At 39.2% G+C, this 21,034-nt stretch overlaps 3 protein-coding genes across 5 annotated transcripts; 1 reads left to right on the forward strand and 2 right to left on the reverse strand.

The window, feature by feature from the left end:
- Nucleotides 1-1,707: 1,707 nt before the first annotated feature.
- LOC134315227 (uncharacterized) lies at nt 1,708-2,976 on the reverse strand. Of its 2 annotated transcripts, none has more exons than XM_062996288.1 (2): nt 2,846-2,976; nt 1,708-2,730 (listed from the first exon to the last, which is right to left on the reverse strand). In XM_062996288.1, the coding sequence occupies exon 2, from the start codon at nt 2,678-2,680 to the stop codon at nt 2,042-2,044; it is 639 nt and encodes a 212-aa protein (XP_062852358.1). In that variant the 5' UTR covers nt 2,681-2,730; nt 2,846-2,976; the 3' UTR covers nt 1,708-2,041. The 2 variants fall into 2 exon arrangements, with proteins under 2 accessions (XP_062852358.1, XP_062852367.1); XM_062996297.1 differs by having other exon boundaries at nt 2,842-2,854.
- slc5a8 (solute carrier family 5 member 8) lies at nt 2,243-17,968 on the forward strand. The gene is made up of 16 exons (XM_062996278.1): nt 2,243-2,580; nt 4,587-4,937; nt 6,933-6,998; nt 7,099-7,150; nt 7,963-8,030; nt 8,906-9,060; nt 9,683-9,823; nt 9,909-10,038; nt 10,793-10,881; nt 12,638-12,747; nt 12,851-12,918; nt 13,008-13,094; nt 13,640-13,794; nt 13,987-14,093; nt 17,237-17,325; nt 17,400-17,968. The coding sequence occupies exons 2-16, from the start codon at nt 4,593-4,595 to the stop codon at nt 17,517-17,519; spliced, it is 1,782 nt and encodes a 593-aa protein (XP_062852348.1). The 5' UTR covers nt 2,243-2,580; nt 4,587-4,592; the 3' UTR covers nt 17,520-17,968.
- On the reverse strand, nt 17,948-20,588 carry lyrm5a (LYR motif containing 5a). Of its 2 annotated transcripts, XM_062996320.1 has the most exons (3): nt 20,517-20,588; nt 19,247-19,320; nt 17,948-18,484 (listed from the first exon to the last, which is right to left on the reverse strand). In XM_062996320.1, the coding sequence occupies exons 2-3, from the start codon at nt 19,289-19,291 to the stop codon at nt 18,272-18,274; spliced, it is 258 nt and encodes an 85-aa protein (XP_062852390.1). In that variant the 5' UTR covers nt 19,292-19,320; nt 20,517-20,588; the 3' UTR covers nt 17,948-18,271. The 2 variants fall into 2 exon arrangements, with proteins under 2 accessions (XP_062852390.1, XP_062852382.1); XM_062996312.1 differs by lacking the exon at nt 20,517-20,588 and having other exon boundaries at nt 19,247-19,568.
- Between the last annotated feature and the right edge of the window lie 446 nt (nt 20,589-21,034).

Genomic DNA, 21,034 nt, shown 5'->3' on the forward strand with positions numbered 1-21,034 from the left:
TGTAGTCCATCTGTTTCTCTACAAACTTTTTTAGCCTGCTTTCACCCTGTTCTTCAATGGTCAGGACCCCCACAGGACCACTACAGAGCAGGTATTATTTGGGTGGTGGATCATTCTCAGCACTGCAGTGACACTGACATGGTGGTGGTGTGTTAGTGTGTGTTGTGCTGATATGAGTGGATCAGACACAGCAATGCTGCTGGAGTTTTTAATCACCTCACTGTCACTGCTGGACTGAGAATAGTCTACCAACCAAAAATATCCAGCCAACAGTGGCCTGTAGGTAGCGTCCTGTGACCACTGCTGAAGGTCTAGAAGATGACCAACTCAAACAGCAGCAATAGATGAGCGATCGTCTCTGACTTTACATCTACAAGGAAACCAACTAGGTAGGAGTGTCTAATAGAGTGGACAGTGAGTGGACACGGTATTTAAAAACTCCAGCAGCACTGCTGTGTCTGATCCACTCATACCAGCACAACATACACTAACACACCACCACCATGTCAGTGTCACTGCAGTGCTGAAAATCATCCACCACCTAAATAATACCTGCTCTGTGGTGGTCCTGTGGGGGTCCTGACCATTGAAGAACAGGGTGAAAGCAGGTTAAAAAAGTATGTAGAGAAACAGATGGACTACAGTCAGTAATTGTAAAGGCTTCTATATATATATATATATATATATATATATATATATATATATATATATATATATATATATATATATATATATATATATGTGTGTGTGTGTGTGTGTGTGTATTTGTATGTATATATACACTGATCAGCCATAACATTAAAACCCCCTCCTTGTTTTTACACTCACTGTCCATTTTATCAGCTCCACTTAGTGACACTGGTGACATTCTCAGCACTGCAGTGACACTGACGTGGTGGAGTGTTAGTGTGTGTTGTGCTGGTATGAGTGGATAAGACACAGCAGCGCTGCTGGAGTTTTTAAACACCTCACTGTCACTGCTGAACTGAGAATAGTCCACCAATTAAAAATATCCAGCCAACACCGTCCCGTGACCACTGCTAAAGGTCTAAAAGATGACCAACTTAAACAGCAGCAATAGATGAGCGATTGTCTCTGACTTACTACAAGGTGGACCAACTAGGTAGGAGTGTCTAATAGAGTGGACAGTGAGTGGACACGGTATTTAAAAACTACATCAGCGCTGCTGTGTCTGATTCACTCATACCAGCACAACACACACTAACACACCACCACCATGTCAGTGTCACTGCAGTGCTGAGAATGATCCACCACCAATATGATACCTGCTCTTTGGTGGTCCTGTGGGGGTCCTGACTATTGAAGAACAGGGTAAAAGCAGGCTAAAAAGGTATGTAGAGAAACAGATGGACTACAGTCAGTAATTGTAGAACAACAAAGTGCTTCTATATGGTAAATGGAGCTGATAAAATGGAACAAGGAGAAACAAGGAGGTGGTTTTAATGTTATGGCTGATTGGTGTATATTTTTCCTTTTACATTTTTTCTTTCTTTTTTTAGTCATTTTGTTTTATTGACAACAAATGATAGTGATTCTTGGACATGTACGTAAGTGTTTGTATTATGTGTTAAGCAGGGAATTAATGTTTAATTGATGAAGTAGTGGTGAGATGGGAAATCTATTTAACCACAATAAAGAGACAATTCCTTTGAATGCAGTAACATTTTATTGAGTAAAGATGTTCACTTACAAAGACATGAATGGAGAAAAAAAGAACAGCAGTTATAGCAAATATAGTCCTAAATGGTGTTGCATGAAGCATGAAAAGTTACAATTTGTTTTAAGATAACAATGGTGGATCAGCAGAGTTGAACAATGAATTCCTGTGTACCTTTTGTAAGGGTTTTGCACAAAAAGCTGACATTAGGTGTAAGTCTTACTCTGCACAAGGTATATGTAGGTATTTTAAACTTAATTTCTTGATGCACACAAGTGTGTCACACCATGTCACAACTGCTACAGAAACATAGTGCCATATCTGTAATAAATCCATGTCTTTAAAATGTATCCTTTAAAGTGGCTACAGTATTTGAGCAGTACATGTCAGGACTCTTCTATTGAATCGCTGTATGAAGCCTCTAATAGTCATGTCTGCATCCCTCTCAGAGCCTAGTCTGGTGCAGCCTTGTGGACGCTGACTCACCGAAGGTCTGGGGGTAAAGGACAAGCTCTCCACTATGAGAGGCCCACGAGATGATAGAGATGTTTGAAGAACCTGAGGAAGTTTCACTGAGGCCTTTATGTATTTTCCTCTCTTCATATTAACAGCTGACGGCTGCTCTTGTTCGTTTTTGATTTCTAATTCAGAAATCTCTGGTGCTGGTGCTGTGTTATGAACAGAACCTGAAACCCTTGGCAGTGTGGACTTTGTGGACATTGGTAGGGCCTTTTTGTTCCTCACTGATCTCTTTTCGCCACTGAGCAAGACAGAGACTCCATTCACAGACAGCTTTGGAAAGGCTTCAGGAGTCTGGCTTGCATCATTTAGGCGACTTTTCTTTGCATTAAGCAGAAAAGAGCATGTAGGTGCAGACATTCCTTTGCTCCTGTTCTCCTCCAGTATCTTTGGAAGGCTGTTCAGCCTCTGGGTGGATAAAAAAGGCTGATAATGCCGTTCCTTTGGTTTCTGGATATTTTTTAGGGTGTAGGTATCCCTCATGTTTAATCAAAGATTAAACTGAACTCGTAGTGAAAACTTGGAAAATGTTCCTAAATGTACAAAAAGAAAATGAGAAAATGAGCTGAATAATACTAAATAACAGTTAGATGGAATAATAGAATAATATTTCTATGTGATATTAGCTTCAGAAATAAATGTACCTACCTGTGCTGACAGCAAGTGTGAAATGAACAAAATCCACCTGCAGTGCTGCTTGTATAGTCTTGTGGGAATTATGACATCATCAAATTCTACATTGTAATATCATTATAATGGGTTCATGCCACTACCCAATGTGAGGAAAGCACTATGTCCATTAATACTACTACTACAACTACTACTAATAATAAATATTGTATATAATATAATACTGTAAAATATTAAATAATAATTATTAAATAATAATTGATGTTAGTACTGGGCGGCACGGTGGCTCGGTGGGTAGCACTGTCGCCTCACAGCAAGAAGGTCCTGGGTTCAATCCCCAGGCAGGACAGTCCGTGTCCTTTATGTGTGGAGTTTGCATGTTCTCCCCCTGTCTGCGTGGGTTTCCTCCGGGAGCTCTGGTTTCCTCCCACAGTTCAAAAACATGCAGTCAGATTAATTGGAGACACTGAATTGCCCTATAGGTGGATGGGTGTGTGTATGTGTGTCTGCCCTGCGATGGACTGGTGCCCCGTCCAGGGTGTTACTGTGTGCCTTGTGCCCATTGAAAAGCTTGGATAGGCTCCAGCACAGTCACCAATTTTAGACATTTAACCAATTGCTTATACAAATATCTAAAGGGAAAACAAATCATATTTTTGAGGATTATAAAATGTATTTTTTTAAATTAAGGTCTAGTTTTACACTTTGGTTACATTCATGACAGGACATGTAGTTACATGATTCACAAGTTTAAGTTCAATGTATCTCAGACACAGCAGTGCTGCTGGAGTTTTTAAATACTGTGTCCACTCACTGTCCACTCTATTAGACACTCCTACCTAGTTGGTCCACCTTGTAGATGTAAAGTCAGAGACGATCGCTCATCTATTGCTGCTGTTTGAGTTGGTCATCTTCTAGACCTTTATCAGTGGTCACAGGACGCTGCCCACGGGACGCTGTTGGCTGGATAATTTTGGTTGGTGGACTATTCTCAGTCCAGCAGTGACAGTGAGGTGTTTAAAAACTCCATCAGCGCTGCTGTGTCTTATCCACTCATACCAGCACAACCAACACTAACACACCACCACCATGTCAGTGTCACTGCAGTGCTGAGAATGATCCACCACCCAAATAATACTGGGAGATGGTCCTGGGAGAGTCCTGACCATTGAAGAACAGCAAGAAAGGGGGCTTACAAAGCATGCAGAGAATCAGATGGACTACAGTCAGTAATTGTAGAATTACAAAGTGCTTCTATATGGTAAGTGGAGCTGATAAAATGGACAGTGAGTGTAGAAACAAGGAGGTGGTTTTAATGTTATGGTTGATTGGTGTTTGTTGCAAGCACCAGATTAGGAGTTGTACTATGTTCAATGACAAACTGTCTTCTATTCTATAAATACTTAACTATCTTTTCTTTGTGCTGTTTTCAAATTAATATCTGTAAAATGCAGTTTGCAAATCATTTTCTGTTTTTATTTGCATTTTACCTTTTGTTCCAGTTTTTTAAGTACTGGCTGTACAAAATCAGGAGATATGCGTGGAATGCTGAGCACTGAGCTGAGCAAAGGGAGGGCTCATGGTGACTTCAGAAAACAATTAGACCTCTCAGGCTGGTGAAGGAGAGGGGAGAGGGGTGTTACCTGCCCAAGGGGGCATAACGGAGTCTTACTAGTACAAAAGGTCCACACTGTTTATACATGGTCATGGTTTATGCTCAGTACCTGATTTTGTAACCATCCTTAATTTTTATCATAAGAGCAGAATGGAGAAAACAGGAGCCTCCTTTACCACATGGGACTATGTAGTTTTTGCTCTCATGTTGGTGGTCTCAGCAGCTATTGGCGTGTATTACGCCTTCACCCAGTCTGGCCAGAGCAGCTCTAGAGAATTTCTGATGGGTGGACGGAGCATGACGGCTGTCCCGGTGGCTCTATCCTTGACGGCTAGCTTCATGTCGGCCATCACGGTGCTGGGAACTCCAATAGAGGTGTATCGTTATGGGGCTGTTTTCATCCTTACATGCCTTTCCTTTATCTTGATGGTGTTTATCAGCTCAGAGCTTTTCCTGCCCGTTTTCTACAGAATGGGAGTGACCAGCACCTATGAGGTAAGAGATATTTCTGAGTCATCATACATGAAGTGGTAAAAAAAAATCTATATTGTGGATTAGAAATAAGCAAATACATCTTAAAGGAGTTACATTACCAGACCAAAAGTATTCAGACAACCCCACTAACAAGTGAGTTAAGGTCTTTTTAGCCACAAACATTAATACATTGATAGACAAACATTAAGGACAAGATTTTGAACAATGCATTTAAAAGACATTAAGTCTATTTATCCAGTCAGTCCAGTTAGACCATCACCAATCAATTGTTTTCAGATGTTTTTCTTTAACCTACCTGAAAGTAGTTGATTTTGTAGCAGCAAGAAGGTTATGAACAAAGAAAATAAATAATATAGTATTTTATAGTAGCAGAATATTTTGTTAATAATACGTTTTAATTATTCAACCCCAACATAACATTACTAATCTTAAAAGCTACTAGTCTGCATCACCTAGTTGTGTTATAACAAGACAACCACTGCGGGGGGTGTGAGGGGGGGGGGGGGGGGTGTTCATACAAGCACAGCCCAGAGATGCGTCCAAGCTTTATGAATGCTGGGACCAATGTGTGAATGGCAACCATAAGGAGATTTAACAACCTAGGAATGCAAGGCTGGAGTTCTGAGACACAGTTCTATGGCGTGACAAATTAGAACTGGTAACTGTTTGGTCAAAGGGCTCAGTGGTTTGTCTGGCTCAAGAAAGGTGAGACTTATGACCAGAAGAGTACTATCCCCATGATCAAGCATGAAGAAAAGTCAGTGATGTGGGGATGTTTTTCTGCTGCAGGAAAAGTTGATTTTGACTGTGACTGACATCATGAATTCACAAAAATACCAAATGCTGTGATGAAAGTAAACCTTGGTGATAATTGGACCAGCAGTAGAATCATCTCAAGCAAACTTCAATCAAAGCTTAGTTAAGGAATCAGCCCAGGGTGGCACAGCAAGAAAGTCCTGGGTTCGATTCCCAGGTGGAGAGGTCCAGGTCTTTTCTGTGTGGAGTTTGCATGTTCTCCCTGCATCTGTGTGGGTTTCCTCCAGGAGCTCCGGTTTCCTCCCACAGTCCAAAGACATGCAATTGATGCGAATTGGAGATTCAAAATTGTCCATGACTGTGTTTGACATTAAACTTAAACTGATGAATCTTGTGTAATGAGTAACTACCGTTCCTGTCATGAATGTAACCAAAGTGTGTAAAATATGACTTTAAAATCCTAATAAAATAAATAAATAATAAGGAATCAGCGCGGAAATATCAGGGAGTGGCTTTCTCAATCTCCAAAATTAATTCCGATAGAAGATCTTTGATGGCTTTTGATGCTGCAACTGGTCTCCTTGTTGTATATTTGTATTTACACAATTCTATATACAATAATAGCTTTTAATTATCTATTTTTTTTTCCACTTTTTTCCCCCAATTTTTCTCCCCTATTCTAGTCATGTCCAATTACTCTGATTGCGTCCTCTATACTGGTTCGACCCTTCACCGCTGACTGACTTGCGCCCCCTCCGGTACGCAATCAGTACAGACTGCATTTTTCACCTGCACGAGTCGAGTTCATACACTAATGGATGCTGTGCACACAGGGTCACACCCCCATCAGCATTATTCCTCAGCCCTGTGCAGGCGCCATCAGTCAGCCAGCAGGGGCCGCAGTTGTACCAGTTATGAGGACCTATGATCTCTACCCTCTAACCCTGAACAACAGCCAATCGTTGTTCATGCTGCCGCCCAACCCAGTCGGAGAGGTAGAGTCGAGATTCAATGCGAGGCATTCAGAACCCCAACTCTGGTGCACTAGCGTACTTTATCGCTGCGCCACCTGAGCAGCTCAATAATAGCTTTTAAGGTGGATAGGGTCAATATTTCTTAATGCAGCTCTACATTTCTAGTGTTGATACTTCTGTTATACATCAAAACTATTATTTTACACTGTTCTCTTACAAATGTAAAATGTTACAATGTTCTGATAATTCAACTGTTTTTCTGCAGTATCTGGAACTGAGGTTCAACAAAGCGACTCGGCTCTTTGGAACCGTGCTGTTTATTATTCAGACAGTGAGCACTCTAAACTGCTGATTATTTGACATAGTGCTTTTATGCTTCCAAACAAGGGAATATATTTAGTAAATGTATATCTTTTGTGCTCATTTCTTAGTTGTTGTACACTGGACTAGTTATCTATGCACCAGCTTTGGCTTTAAACCAAGGTGAGCTTCTCACATCACTAAAACCATGACTTCTCGCTGACAGCATGGGTACTGTAATTGTGTTACATTTTTATTTAGTTATTGGAGTGCAAATAATGAGGATGGTATGTAGTTACAAGACTGAGAAATAGAAATATGGACCTACTGGCTGTGAATTTTAAGGGGTTAAAAACTATTTCTTTGTCACTAAATTGAACAAGTGTCAAGAATAATAATTAAAGCTTAGTGTCAACTTTTGGAGATTTGAGGAGATTTGACAGTTTTAATACAGAATACATTTTAAGCTTTTCTATTTTGCTAATGTTATGTCTTCCTTCAGTGGTGGTTTTCCCATTTCATTAACATCTTCTCCTGTTCATCACTGTACACTTACTCCCTGTTGTAAACTACCTGCTTCAACTTGGAACTTTAACAAACAAAAATGTTAATAATTTATAGCAGTTACACCACAACAGACTGTTACATACTGTATGTATGACCACTGAACTTCAGAAAAGATATGTGAACATATGACGTGGCATGTACTATACTGGGGCATTAAGTGCACTTAAAGTAAACTCAGTTGTAGTGGCAGAGCAAGCGATGCCTAGTCAGTTACATAAGCCTATACTTAAGGGCCACTGCAGCCCATAACCATTGCTGAAATACTATTATGTATTAATATTGGTATAGCAAGAGAAACAAGGCTCAAAAAAGATGAGCAGTAATGGCAAAAAATGTATTTTGTATGTTTTGTATGTATTTTGTGTTTTAACAAAAAAAGCACATCACAGACTTGGTTTATAATTCACTTCATTACCCTTTTATTTCAGTGACTGGTATAGATCTGTGGGGAGCTGTGATCTCAACTGGAGTTGTCTGTACCTTCTATTGCACCTTGGTAAGATTAACTTATAAGAACGTATTGCTCTCACGACAAATAACATGTAAATATCTGCCTGAGAAAATAAAACGCAAGTCCAGGCTAGACTGTGTGTTGCCATTACATTCTTTCTGACAGGTAACGAGATAGACATGATCTTAAGAGGCCTACACTGCTAAAACGCAAACATAGTAGACCTCTGCGAAAAATTGCCAAATGTTGTGGGATCAAGAAGTGAACAGTTTTTAATTCTAAAAGTTGCAAGTGAAAAAATGCAAATATAGACAAACTGCTGCACCTATGTATAACATATATAATAATCAACAAATGTACGTACCAAATAAATACAGACAGATGGTTGGTTGGTTGGATGGTTGGATGGTTGGATGGACGGTTGGATGGATGGATGGATGGATGGATGGATAGACAGACTTTTTAGTGCCATCAGCAAAAAATGGTTTTGGTTAGGCGCATAGCCACTGATGCACCGCTGCTTCCACATCATCATCACATGAAAATCTTCTTCCCCTTAAAGCTTGTTTGAGCATCCAAAAAGGTGGAAATCAGATGGTGCTAAATCAAGCTCTCTTTCAATCTCTCAGACAATCAGTTACTACTCCTCCTGCCTTTACTGTTTCCAATGAAAATATAAAGGTGTGGAAACTTTTTGAAGATCCCTCGTAGATAGATTACTAGACTGATTTGATTAATAGATAGATAGATTAGATAGATAGATAGATAGATAGATAGATAGATAGATAGATAGATAGATAGATAGATAGATAGATAGATAGATAGATAGATAGATAGATAGATAGATAGATAGATCTGTTTTTTATGAGGGCAAGTTAATTAATGTATGAACCAATATGATGAATTCTCTGCTCTGGCAGGGTGGACTCAAGGCAGTGGTGTGGACCGACGTGTTCCAGGTGCTCATAATGGTGGCTGGATTTTTGGCTGTGATTATTCAATCAGTGCTGTTACAGGGCGGGGTCTCCGTCATCATTGCTGACTCTTACCACGGAGGTCGTCTCAACCTATGGGAGTGAGTCAGCACTTTTATTCTGTATAGGTCAAAACAAATCACTAAGGTGCTCAGGTGGCGCAGCACAATAAGTCGCTAGCACACCAGCGCAGAGATTCTGAACTCTCAGGTTCAAGTCTTGGCTTTGCAATCGGTCAGCAGGGCGCCCTCTAATGCCTGCAGCAGATCAATTCCCGTCCAGTCTACTAGGGTGGGAAATGACTGGATTTAACAGAGTTGTGGGGCTGTGAAAGGAACCTGGTTGCTTAGGGCTCTTGCACAGCGGTGGAGGAGCACAGAGGTCGGGGCGTGGCTCTCAGTGCATGAAGCTGGCCTCACACGCAAATCCACCAATATGTGGGTGTATAAGAACAGGTCAGTAGAGTGTCAGTCAAGTCACCCCCTCCTTGGGCACCACTAGGGGTCCCCAGCACCAGATTGACTATGCTAAATTGGGATAAAATGGGATAAAATGCAGATATTCACTTTTTACATTACTGTTAAGTACTATGTATCATAAATGAACGTGATGAACTGGGTCACTTGGAAATCCACTCCTTAAATAAAACAGGGTTAAACTATGACAAATATGGTTTAAAAGACTTAGTTCATTAATACTAGTCCTTTGTTTATTTTCTGTCAGCTTTGATCCAAATCCTCTGAGGCGGCACACTTTCTGGACCATCATCATCGGCGGTACGTTTATCTGGACCAGTGTGTATGGTACTAACCAAGCTCAGGTGCAAAGATACGTGTCCTGCAAGTCACTGTCTCATGCCAAAATGTGGGTACTGCACAAAGCATTTCACATCTTCACAGGTCAGTCTAAAGATGCCATTAGAACATTAATTAGTTGTATTGTATTCTAGGTCTCTGTATGTGAACCTGGTGTCTCTGTGGATCATTAATTTGTGTTCAGTGTTTTGTGGAATGTGTTTGTATTCCATTTATAAGAGCTGTGATCCATGGACAGCAAGGAAGGTGTCTGCTCCAGACCAGGTAGATGATCTGCAATAGAAACACAACACATACTGGTGATCGATTAAGCAGTGTCCTAAAAAGTCCTCAGTAACAATTTACTAAAATTTTTTAAATATAAAAAGGAAATCATAAAACGTTAAGTATTGTGGCACTGGAAACATGTAAAGAAACATTATGGTTTTTTTTTTACTTTTGGGAGTTTGCCCTTATATTAGGAAAACAGCTTTTGTGTGAATTACAAGGGTGTGGAAAAAAGGCTATATATGGCAGATCCCTCCCACATTCAGAACAAGTGAAAAAAGCACCCAGGTCACACAATACAATTAACGAAAATGCTAACTTCACATTTGTGCATTGCCACAGGTTCTGAAAGTGTGCTATCTTTTCTTTTTCTGAGAGCTGGCTTGTCAGAAATGGCCAGAGCAGTTTTTCATATTGTAACATACTGTTCTCAATTCTGCACATTCCTGTTACGGCCTGCAGATGGTTTCACGTCTTTCATTTGTTACTTTGTTTCTGTTAAATTGGCCACCTCTTGCAAATACTCCCCTTTTTGTTAGTGGCTTTCTAGCCACAGTATTGTTCTACCTTGGTTAAAACATCTTGCACCAGGGTTCTTTTACATTCTTGCAGGTGCAGGGCTTCAGCTCTCACTTCAATAGTTGTTCAATATTTTTTCAGGATGCTGTATCTAAAACAATACACATCTAGCAGTCACATAGTGAATTTGATGTACTGTATATGTTATACATAGCGTGTAATTTTCTTACAGCTCATGCCATACCTTGTGCTGGATATCTTGAAGGACTACCCGGGTCTTCCTGGGTTGTTTGTAGCAGCAGCATATAGTGGCACCTTAAGGTCAGATTACTTTTAACTTATGAGTATGTTAAAGGAAAACATTATGACTTTATTGTACAAAGCGGATTCCAAAAAAGTTGGGACACTAAACAAATTGTGAATAAAAACTGAATGCAATGATGAGGAGATGGCAAATGTCAATATTTTATTAGTAATAGAACATAGATGACAGATCAAAAGTTTAATCTGAGTAAATGTAACATTTTAAAGGAAAAATATGTTGATTCAAAATTTCACAGTGTCAACAAATCCCAAAACAGTTGGGACAAGTAGCAATAAGTGGCTGGAAAAAGGAAATTGAGCATATAACTATATATATATATAGAATATGAGTATTCTGATTCTGATTCTGATAACGAACAGCTGGAAGACCAATTAACACTAATTAGGTCAATTGACAACATGATTGGGTATAAAAAGAGCTTCTCAGAGTGTCAGTGTCTCTCAGAAGCCAAGATGGTAAGAGGATCACCAATTCCACCATTGTTGCGCAAAAAGATAGTGCAGCAATACCAGAATGGTGTTACCCAGCGTAAAATAGCAAAGACTTTTAAGTTATCATCATCAACCGTGCATAACATCATCAAAAGATTCAGAGAATCTGGAACAATCGCTGTGCGTAAGGGTCAAGGCCGTAAAACTCTACTGGATGCTCGTGATCTCCGGGCCCTTAAACGTCACTGCACCTCAAACAGGAATGCCACTGTCAAGGAAATAACAGAATGGGCTCAGGAATACTTCCAGAAAGCATTGTCAGTGAACACAATCCACCGTGCCATCCGCCGTTGCCAGCTGAAACTCTACAGTGCAAAGAGGAAGCCATTTCTAAGCAAGCTCCACAAGCTCAGACGTTTGCACTGGGCCAGGGGTTATTTAAAATGGAGTGTGGCAAAATGGAAGACTGTTCTGTGGTCAGATGAGTCACGATTTGAAGTTCTTTATGGAACACTGGGACGCCATGTCATCCGGACCAGAGAGGACAAGGATAACCCAAGTTGTTATCAACGCTCCGTTCAGAAGCCTGCATCACTGATGGTATGGGGTTGCATGAGTGCTTGTGGCATGGGCAGCTTGCATGTCTGTAAAGGCACCATTAATGCAGAGAACTATGTTCAGGTTCTAGAACAACATATGCTCCCATCTAGACGTCATCTCTTTCAGGGAAGACCCTGCATTTTTCAACAAGATAATGCCAGACCACATTCTGCAGCAATCACAACATCATGGCTACGTAGGAGAAGGATCCGGGTACTGAAATGGCCAGCCTGCAGTCCAGATCTTTCACCTATAGAGAACATTTGGCGCATCATAAAGAGGAAGGTGCGACAAAGAAGGCCCAAGACGATTGAACAGTTAGAGGCCTGTATTAGACATGAATGGGAGAGCATTCCTATTTCTAAACTTGAGAAACTGGTCTCCTCTGTCCCCAGACGTCTGTTGAGTGTTGTAAGAAGAAGGGGGGATGCCACACAGTGGTAAAAATGGCCTTGTCCCAACTTTTTTGGGATTTGTTGATGCCATGAAATTTTGAAACAACATATTTTTCCCTTAAAATGATACATTCTCTCAGTTTAAACTTTTGATCTGTGATTTGTGTTCTATTCTGAATAAAATATTAGATGTTGGCACCTCAACATCATTGCATTCAGTTTTTATTCACAATTTGTTTAGTGTCCCAACTTTTTTGGAATCCGGTTTGTAAATATGTTTTATTATTTTCAAACTAAAAATGACTTTTCATGTTTTAATGTTACAGCACAGTCTCCTCCAGTGTGAGCGCCTTGGCTGCAGTCACAGTTGCAGATCTGATTGGACCGTACTTTAACTTATCAGAGCAAAAACTCTCTTGGGCATTGAAAGGACTGAGTGAGTGAGAACAACAGTTTAATGTATATAAAATATGTTACAATAAGTTAAAAGTTATATTTAGTGTCATATTTATATCTGTACATGTGTGGAAATATCACAGCTGTATTCTATGGAGCAGTGTGCATTGGGCTGGCTGGTGCTGCATCCATGATGGGAGGATTGCTGCAGGTAAGAAACAAACACTGTAATGTTTAATCTGCAGTGTTTTAATCTGGTCTGTTCAAGAGTATGTGGCTGATTTTTTCTTTGTTTTACAGGCGGCTATCAGTATTGTTGGCACCATCGGTGGACCTCTGCTAGGCCTCTTCTCATTAGGAATCCTGTTTCCTTTTGTAAATGCCAAAGTCAGTATGATACCTTAGAGTTTTTCTGACCTTAGATGTTCGCCATGTGACAGAAGTAGAGCTGTAGTGCAGTAGAAACATGGGTCTTGGAGACATGTGTTTGATCCTCACTTTCTTTGAGGAGTTTTACATGTTTTCCTTAACATATACTAACCAAATGCCCCAGATATGCACAAACCCGATGCCTGCTGAAAATGCCAAAGACAAAAACTTATGAACAAGAATATGCCCTGAAGGTTCTCAAATTTCTTAACCCTGATAATCCACACCATAGATCGATGAATTGACTAACCCTGAAATCTAATGAACTACCCTCCTGCCATGAACATTACCAGTATGTAAACCTACAAATAACGTTTTCCTTGGGACTGTTGTGTTCTTACAGTTACTGAAATCTCTGCATTTCTCTCATTTCCAAAAGCATGTCAGTAGGTGGATTGTCTATTCTAAAATCCCTCTAGTACTGAGTCATTGTTGCTCTGTGATGGATTAGGCACCCTGTATTATGCTTAACTCAGCGTTTTATATATGCCAATGTATTGCAGGGAGGCTTGACCGGGCTGATCAGTGGATTAGTCATGTCACTGTGGGTTTGTATTGGAGCTCAGATCTACCATCCTCTACCTGAGAGCACCAGGCCTCTTAGTCTAAAAACACACGGCTGCAACTTCACCAGCACTGACAATGAATTCATGAACTGGACCAGCTACTCAACCCGACCGAGCTATGTTACTTCAGACAAGCATGACCTAACACTGAACAGGTGAGAAATGAACTTTTAAACATTTTTAAGAGTGCATTACCATTCACATAATGTGTAACAGACTCTCCGTAACACTTCTTTTGAGTTTCCTAGAAGTAACAGAACATTCATGTATGTGTCTTGTTTCTACAGACCTTTGCTGGCTGATTACTGGTACTCTCTATCATACCTGTATTTCTGCCCACTGGGGACTGTAGTTGTTATTGTCACTGGGCTTATTGTGAGTTTGCTATCAGGTAATCATAAAAAAAATTCTCTATCAGTAACTGTCAAGGTTACATCAAAAACATTATTAATACAGACACAAATGATAAAGTAAAATTCAAAAGAATCATGTGGAGAAACATAAGTGCAGATGCTGTTGGGGATTTAAGGTTAGGATCATTGGAATTTTTTTCCTGGCTGCTCCTGCCCTTCCTGATGAATTTTATCTGGGCTTGGGACCAGCACTGAGAACGTAATGACAAGTGCACCCCAGACATACAAACATAGCCAATCATGTCTGTGTAGACACCTGATCAGCCTACAGCACTGCTTAGGTACGAACCCCAGATCTTAGTGGTCGTGGACTAGCATGATTCACCGGTGTGCTGAATGCCTGGTTACTGAAAAATTACTATTAGTTTATATTTCAAGATTTGATCTATAGCTGGTCTATTAGCTTGTGGTCAGGGCCGGCGGGGGGGCTGGGGCGGGCATTGCCCCCCCAGATTTTCTCACTGCCCCCCCAAGCGCAACGCAAGCAAAGTGTACCTTTGGTCATTCGTTTTTTCACTTCCAATCCATTAATTAAAAAAGTTTCAGTTTTCAGTTTCATTTCAAATAACAAACAAACACAAATTGAAAAACGGGTTTGTATTTTAATTTTCCAAAAGCAACATTTTCTATCAGTTCAACCGGACAAAAACGCGCAGTGCGTCCCCTGTTGTTCTGACTTTTGTGTTGGTATATTTGACATGCATACAGTATCTCACAAAAGTGAGTACACCCCTCACATTTTTGCAAATATTTTATTATATCTTTTCACAGGACAACACTATAGAAATTAAACTTGGATATAACTTAGAGTAGTCAGTGTACAGCTTGTATAGCAGTGTAGATTTACTGTCTTCTGAAAATAACTCAACACAGCCATTAATGTCTAAATAGCTGGCAACATAAGTGAGTTCACCCCACAGTGAACATGTCCAAATTGTGCCCAAATGTGTCGTTGTCCCTCCCTGGTGTCATGTGTCAAGGTCCCAGGTGTAAATGGGGAGCAGGGCTGTTAAATTTGGTGTTTTGGGTACAATTTTCTCATACTGACCACTGGATATTCAACATGGCACCTCATGGCAAAGAACTCTCTGAGGATGTGAGAAATAGAATTGTTGCTCTCCACAAAGATGGCCTGGGCTATAAGAAGATTGCTAACACCCTGAAACTGAGCTACAGCACAGTGGCCAAGGTCATACAGCGGTTTTTCAGGACAGGTTCCACTCGGAACAGGCTTCGACAGGGTCGACCAAAGAAGTTGAGTCCACGTGTTCAGCGTCATATCCAGAGGTTGGCTTTAAAAAATAGACACATGAGTGCTGCCAGCATTGCTGCAGAGGTTGAAGACATGGGAGGTCAGCCTGTCAGTGCTCAGACCATACGCCGCACACTGCATCAACTCGGTCTGCATGGTCGTCATCCCAGAAGGAAGCTGACGCACAAGAAAGCCCGCAAACAGTTTGCTGAAAACAAGCAGTCCAAGAACATGGATTACTGGAATGCCCTGTGGTCTGACGAGACCAAGATAAACTTGTTTGGCTCAGATGGTGTCCAGCATGTGTGGCGGCACCCTGGTGAGAAGTACCAAGACATCTGTATCTTGCCTACAGTCAAGCATGGTGGTGGTAGCATCATGGTCTTGGGCTGCATGAGTGTTGCTGGCACTGGGGAGCTGCAGTTCATTGAGGGAAACATGAATTCCAACATGTACTGTGACATTCTGAAAGAGAGCATGATTCCCTCCCTTCGAAAACTGGGCCGCATGGCAGTTTTTCAACACGATAACGACCCCAAACACACCTCCAAGATGACAACTGCCTTGCTGAGGAAGCTGAAGGTAAAGGTGATGGACTAAACCCAATTGAGCACCTGTGGCGCATCCTCAAATGGAAGGTGGAGGAGTTCAAGGTGTCTAACATCCACCAGCTCCGTGATGTCATCATGGAGGAGTGGAAGAGGATTCCAGTAGCAACCTGTGCAGCTCTGGTGAATTCCATGCCCAGGAGGGTTAAGGCAGTGCTGGATAATAATGGTGGTCACACAAAATATAGACAATATAGGCACAATTTGGACATGTTCACTGTGGGGTGTACTCACTTATGTTGCCAGCCATTTAGACATTAATGGTTGTGTGTTGAGTTATTTTCAGAAGAGAGTAAATCTACACTGCTATACAAGCTGTACACTGACTACTCTAAGTTATATCCAAGTTTTATTTCTATAGTGTTGTCCCATGAAAAGATATAATGAAATATTTGCAGAAATGTGAGGGGTGTACTCACTTTTGTGAGATACTGTATATTTGCTCTATCTGCAAAAAAAATTAAACAATATGGGGAAGCGATTTCTGTACCGGACGTTGTACACCGTCGTGGTCAAGTTAGTTTTATACTGAATGATCACCTAACGTTCAAGACGTCATTTCTTTATTTTCTTGTTTTATAGTATTTCTTTGTTCTCGGCCAATAAACATCCAAAAAGTGACAAATTATTTTTTTTTTTTCTAGAATAGCCCTTTTATTTAGGAAAAATAGTTCTTGTGTGAATTACAAGGAAAAAGTTTGTCAGACACAAAAGTCAGAATGGGGGACGTGTCGTCATGTTATTACTACTTTTTGCTCTTCTCAACACTTAATTATTTTACACTGAAGCAAATATGAAGCATGTGCCCCCCCCCCCCCCCCCCCCCCCCAACACGATCTGTAAAATATATAATTGATTTTATACACCTGTTAGCAATACCTGTCTATTTTATTAGGAATACCATACTAACTGAGATTCATCAAACTGTCCACATTTTCCAGCGGCAGCCTCAGATTTTTATAGACTTCTTGTGCATGAAAATCCCAAGAGATTCAGACATAATTGAGCAATTATATATTTACAGTACATATACACTCACACATACACTTTTACACATCACAGATTATAGTTTCATTCCATTTTACAAAATGTCTTACTCTTCTGTGAAAAGGGTTTGTATTTAAGAATAATATGTCCCAATTAAATCTAATAATAATAATACATATATAATAAAAAAAAATATATAAAGAAACTGTTGAGAACACAGTTATGTGCTTATTATTAAAGGTTTTACTTTGTTTTCTTTCCTTTACATTCATAGGTGGTAGACCATTAAAACTGGAACCAGGATTGACCTTACAAAAGGAGGATTTAACCTGCTACAAGATTTACAAAATACTAAAACAGAAGGTAAGGTTAATGTTTGATGTCACTAAGTTTCCATATTATGAACGAGCTTACTTTTATTTTTATTTCTTTTTCAGACTACAGGAAGCACAGATAAACTGGACCTGACTGGGAGTAAAGAAAAATCTTGTAAAACCAACCTTGCCTTTTGTGATGTCGAGCTGGATATTACAAAAATTCACAGAACTTTTGTATAGGATATATTTTATTTGTTCTTCAACTTATTTCTAGCAAAAAAATCTACTTTTAACTGATATTTGATTGTAACAAGTGTGTTAGAAAGTAAAAGGTCATCGTTCTTCTCAATGTTTGAGGTGTTTTTTTTTGTTTTGATTACTTACAGTGGATATTTAGACCCATTGACTCATTCTGCACACTATGTAAATAGGGTAGCTCAACAGTTAAGGTACCGCTGGTTCAAGCCCAACATTACAAGTTCCCACTGTTGGGGCACTTAAGCAAGGCCCTTAACCCTCAGTTATTCAACTGCTTGATAAAGATGTTTGCTAAATCCTATAGATGCAAACACTGGATGGACAAACATCTCTGCAGCACTCAGTAGATAAACAAGACAAGGGTCTTAATACTTTTTTTAATTAACTACAGATAAAAAAAGCAGAAAAGCTAAATTCCTAAACTACTCATTTATTTCTGTATCAGCCATCAATTATTATAAACAGTATGTACAAGGTCAGTGGCAGTTTAGCAAGTTTTGGCTTCGGTTCTGACAGCAAATTACTGCTGTTTTAAATACATTTCAGAAATCATTATTATGTGTTTCTTGGTTTATCACTCATAATAGACTTATATAGAAACACAGCCTGCATGTGAACAGTGTTGAGATGATTCTATGTAACATTCTTCTCTAGAACAAATAAAAAACATATCATGTCATTTGAATAAAATGTCTTAATTGTATTCCCCCTTATTTATATATGGGTAGAGAGTGTTAGTGTTCTGGTTCATAATAACGTTTCTTCATAGCTCTGTATTTTCTCAGGAAATACATGGCTTCAAGCTCCTTAATCACAAACTCTCCTCGATCAACTAACTTCTGGATCTTCTCGGGGTCCGTCACGTCTCTGTTTTTCATAAAAGCTGCTTTCAAGCGCTCCCTGAAGTATACACTTCCTTTAGGGTACTCTCTTCCAAGATAGAGGAGCTGTTAAATTGAAACAAATTAAACATTAACATAACAGGTAGCACTATTAACTCACCAGGCATTTTAATAGATGTGTATACAATTATTACAAGTGACTGTGACTAATATCACCACCACTGGTAATCCCATGATAGTGTGTGTTATACCAGTAGGAGGATTGCTGTTGGAACTTTTATAAACCTTTAGGTTAAAGCTAAAAGGTGTATATTTCACCAACTAAAAATGAAAAGCCTGCAGCATCATGTGATCAGAAATTGTCCACTAATAAAAAAGCTACACAATTATTACACTATGCAAGAAAAAATAGACTTAGTTGCTAACTGTACTCCTACAACAAGTGATAAGAGGGTGTATGTTCCTAATTAAAAGGCCAGTAAGTGTAAACAGTATTTACAAAGTCACTTGATACACCAGGACAACACACAATACTATACCATTAGTATGCTGGTATTACTGAGAATGGTCCAACAACCAATTCATATTTGGATAGTGGGGCTCTAATGTGGCTTTCTTGGTTTTTTTTTTTTATTAATGAGTAAAATATAAAAAAGGGTGACAAATTGTAGGGAATAACAGAAGGCTTAAATTTCACTTTCTTTGTTTACTAAGAGTTGTTATATATTTTCATTCAATTTAATTCACAGTACCATAATACCTTTAGGTGATAGGTGAAACAGTTGCAACTGTATTGTAATGTTAGACATTTTTAAAGTACTACCAGATTTAAAACCATTTTATACTTGTGAAAATAAGTTTACTCACATTCTTGTACAGTCGGATAACTTCTCCCCTCAGTGGGTTGCTCATCTTCTTACTTTTCCAAGATGCTAAATGACCTTTTCAAAAAATAAAGCCCAAACAAAAAAAATGGCATTAAAAAATTAGTAAGTTAATCTTTCCTATTGGCTTCAATTTTTGTACACTCACCATGTTTCAAAGGTGCCTTTTGATTGGCAAACAGTGATGGTGTGCTACTTTAACATTACATTTAGTATAATACAAAGAGCAGACAATGTAGAAAGCACCAATACTCTCTTTACCTTAATCATGAAAGAAGACTATAGTAAAACTAGGTGGACAAATACTAGAGCTGTGGAACACCCACAGTATGTATTGTATCACGCCCAGTAATAATATGCATCTTTGGCATTTGGTAGACACTTTTATCGAAAGCGACTTACAGTACTGAGACAGTATACAGTCTGAGCAATTGAGGGTCCAACAGCAGCAACCTGGCAATGGTGGGGCTTGAACCGGTGACCTTTGGATTACTAGTCCAGTGCCTTAACCGCTAGGCTACAAATGCCCACATTATTAACATTATTATGCAATTTTCTGCAAAAATGGAACACAATTCAAATATAATGCTTTGTTTATTTTGATGCATGTACATTAAAACTGGACTTATAAACTTGACTCTACATTATAGACAACCATTAAGTAAATTCTTTAAGGGTTCCAATTTGTTAAAAAATTAGTAGTGTACAACAAGAGTAAAAAACTAATTAGGAAATTTTAAAAATGTAAATAAATGCAAGAAAATAAAAACATGTATTAGCTTTCTACTTCATTAATATAATCACTCTATTTCCAAATGGGTGTACAGAATTATTTTCCATTCTCTGCCAATTGTCCCAGTTTAGTGTTTAATGACTTTTGATGTAGCACAGAAAATTGTAAAACCATCCTCTAAAATTCCATTGATGTCTAACTTAAAACATAAGAGTGAGATGTTAACAAAACCACTACTGTGCTTTAAAAGCTTCATGTAACCATTACTACAAAACAGTGTGCAGTCAATACAAGCGTACGGAACACCGTGACTGTTTAATAGCGTCTATCTGCTTTGTGTTTACACTTACTGCTAGCCTTGCCTAACATACACTGCTGACTGATGCGACTAGTTGAATAAAAAGGACATGTAATGTGAGTATTATGGGTAACAGTGATAGTATATTAAGTAATACATGTTTATTAATAATATTTAAGTTTAAAACATGTTCATTCCGTTATTTTGTTTGTAAACACTTACCGTCATTTCAAGTACAGAAGCAAAAGGTGAGTGGTGGGCGTGGCCTTTCACCCTCTTGTCACGTGGACAAACTGTCGATGTCATATATAAAAGTCTATATTTAGTACCTTAACTTGGTGGGCTTTCCTTTTACAAAACTCTTTTTTTCTAACTTGCCAAAAATACAACACTGAAATTAATGAGATCATAAGTGAAGCATTTATAGAAAAGGGAAACATTGCACGCTTCCCTCTACAAATATAGTTTTAAAAAGCTCGATTATGTTCGCGACGAAAATTACTTATACTTTTTGATTGTTAAATTCTATTAATATGCCAAAACAGTTCTCAAAGCATGTTTAGATGATGTGTATGTGTTTTGCGTATGAACATAGAAATAAGACAATTTATCACAAACATAACAGACGCTCTTACTGTCAATCATGCTTTTATTCTAAAATAACTAACCGCTCTCTTCGGACCGTATGCTGAGGCGTTAGCATTAATCAAACGGCGTATTGTGTCCTTAATAAGCACCCT

Source organism: Trichomycterus rosablanca, chromosome 1 (genome assembly GCF_030014385.1).
Source record: "Trichomycterus rosablanca isolate fTriRos1 chromosome 1, fTriRos1.hap1, whole genome shotgun sequence".
In the NCBI taxonomy this organism is placed as follows: domain Eukaryota; kingdom Metazoa; phylum Chordata; class Actinopteri; order Siluriformes; family Trichomycteridae; genus Trichomycterus; species Trichomycterus rosablanca.

What these genes read in the sequence shown, in the direction of transcription:
- LOC134315227 (XM_062996288.1), bottom strand. Translation starts at nt 2,680, where the DNA reads ATGAGGGATACCTACACCCTAAAAAATATCCAGAAACCAAAGGAACGG.
- slc5a8 (XM_062996278.1), top strand. Translation starts at nt 4,593, where the DNA reads ATGGAGAAAACAGGAGCCTCCTTTACCACATGGGACTATGTAGTTTTT. An exon ending in AGCTTTGGCTTTAAACCAAG is followed by an intron (nt 7,151 to 7,962) that starts GTGAGCTTCTCA and finishes CTTTTATTTCAG; the next exon opens with TGACTGGTATAGATCTGTGG. An exon ending in TATTGTGAGTTTGCTATCAG is followed by an intron (nt 14,094 to 17,236) that starts GTAATCATAAAA and finishes TTACATTCATAG; the next exon opens with GTGGTAGACCATTAAAACTG.
- lyrm5a (XM_062996320.1), bottom strand. Translation starts at nt 19,291, where the DNA reads ATGAGCAACCCACTGAGGGGAGAAGTTATCCGACTGTACAAGAAT. An exon ending in TTATCCGACTGTACAAGAAT is followed by an intron (nt 18,485 to 19,246) that starts GTGAGTAAACTT and finishes TCAATTTAACAG; the next exon opens with CTCCTCTATCTTGGAAGAGA.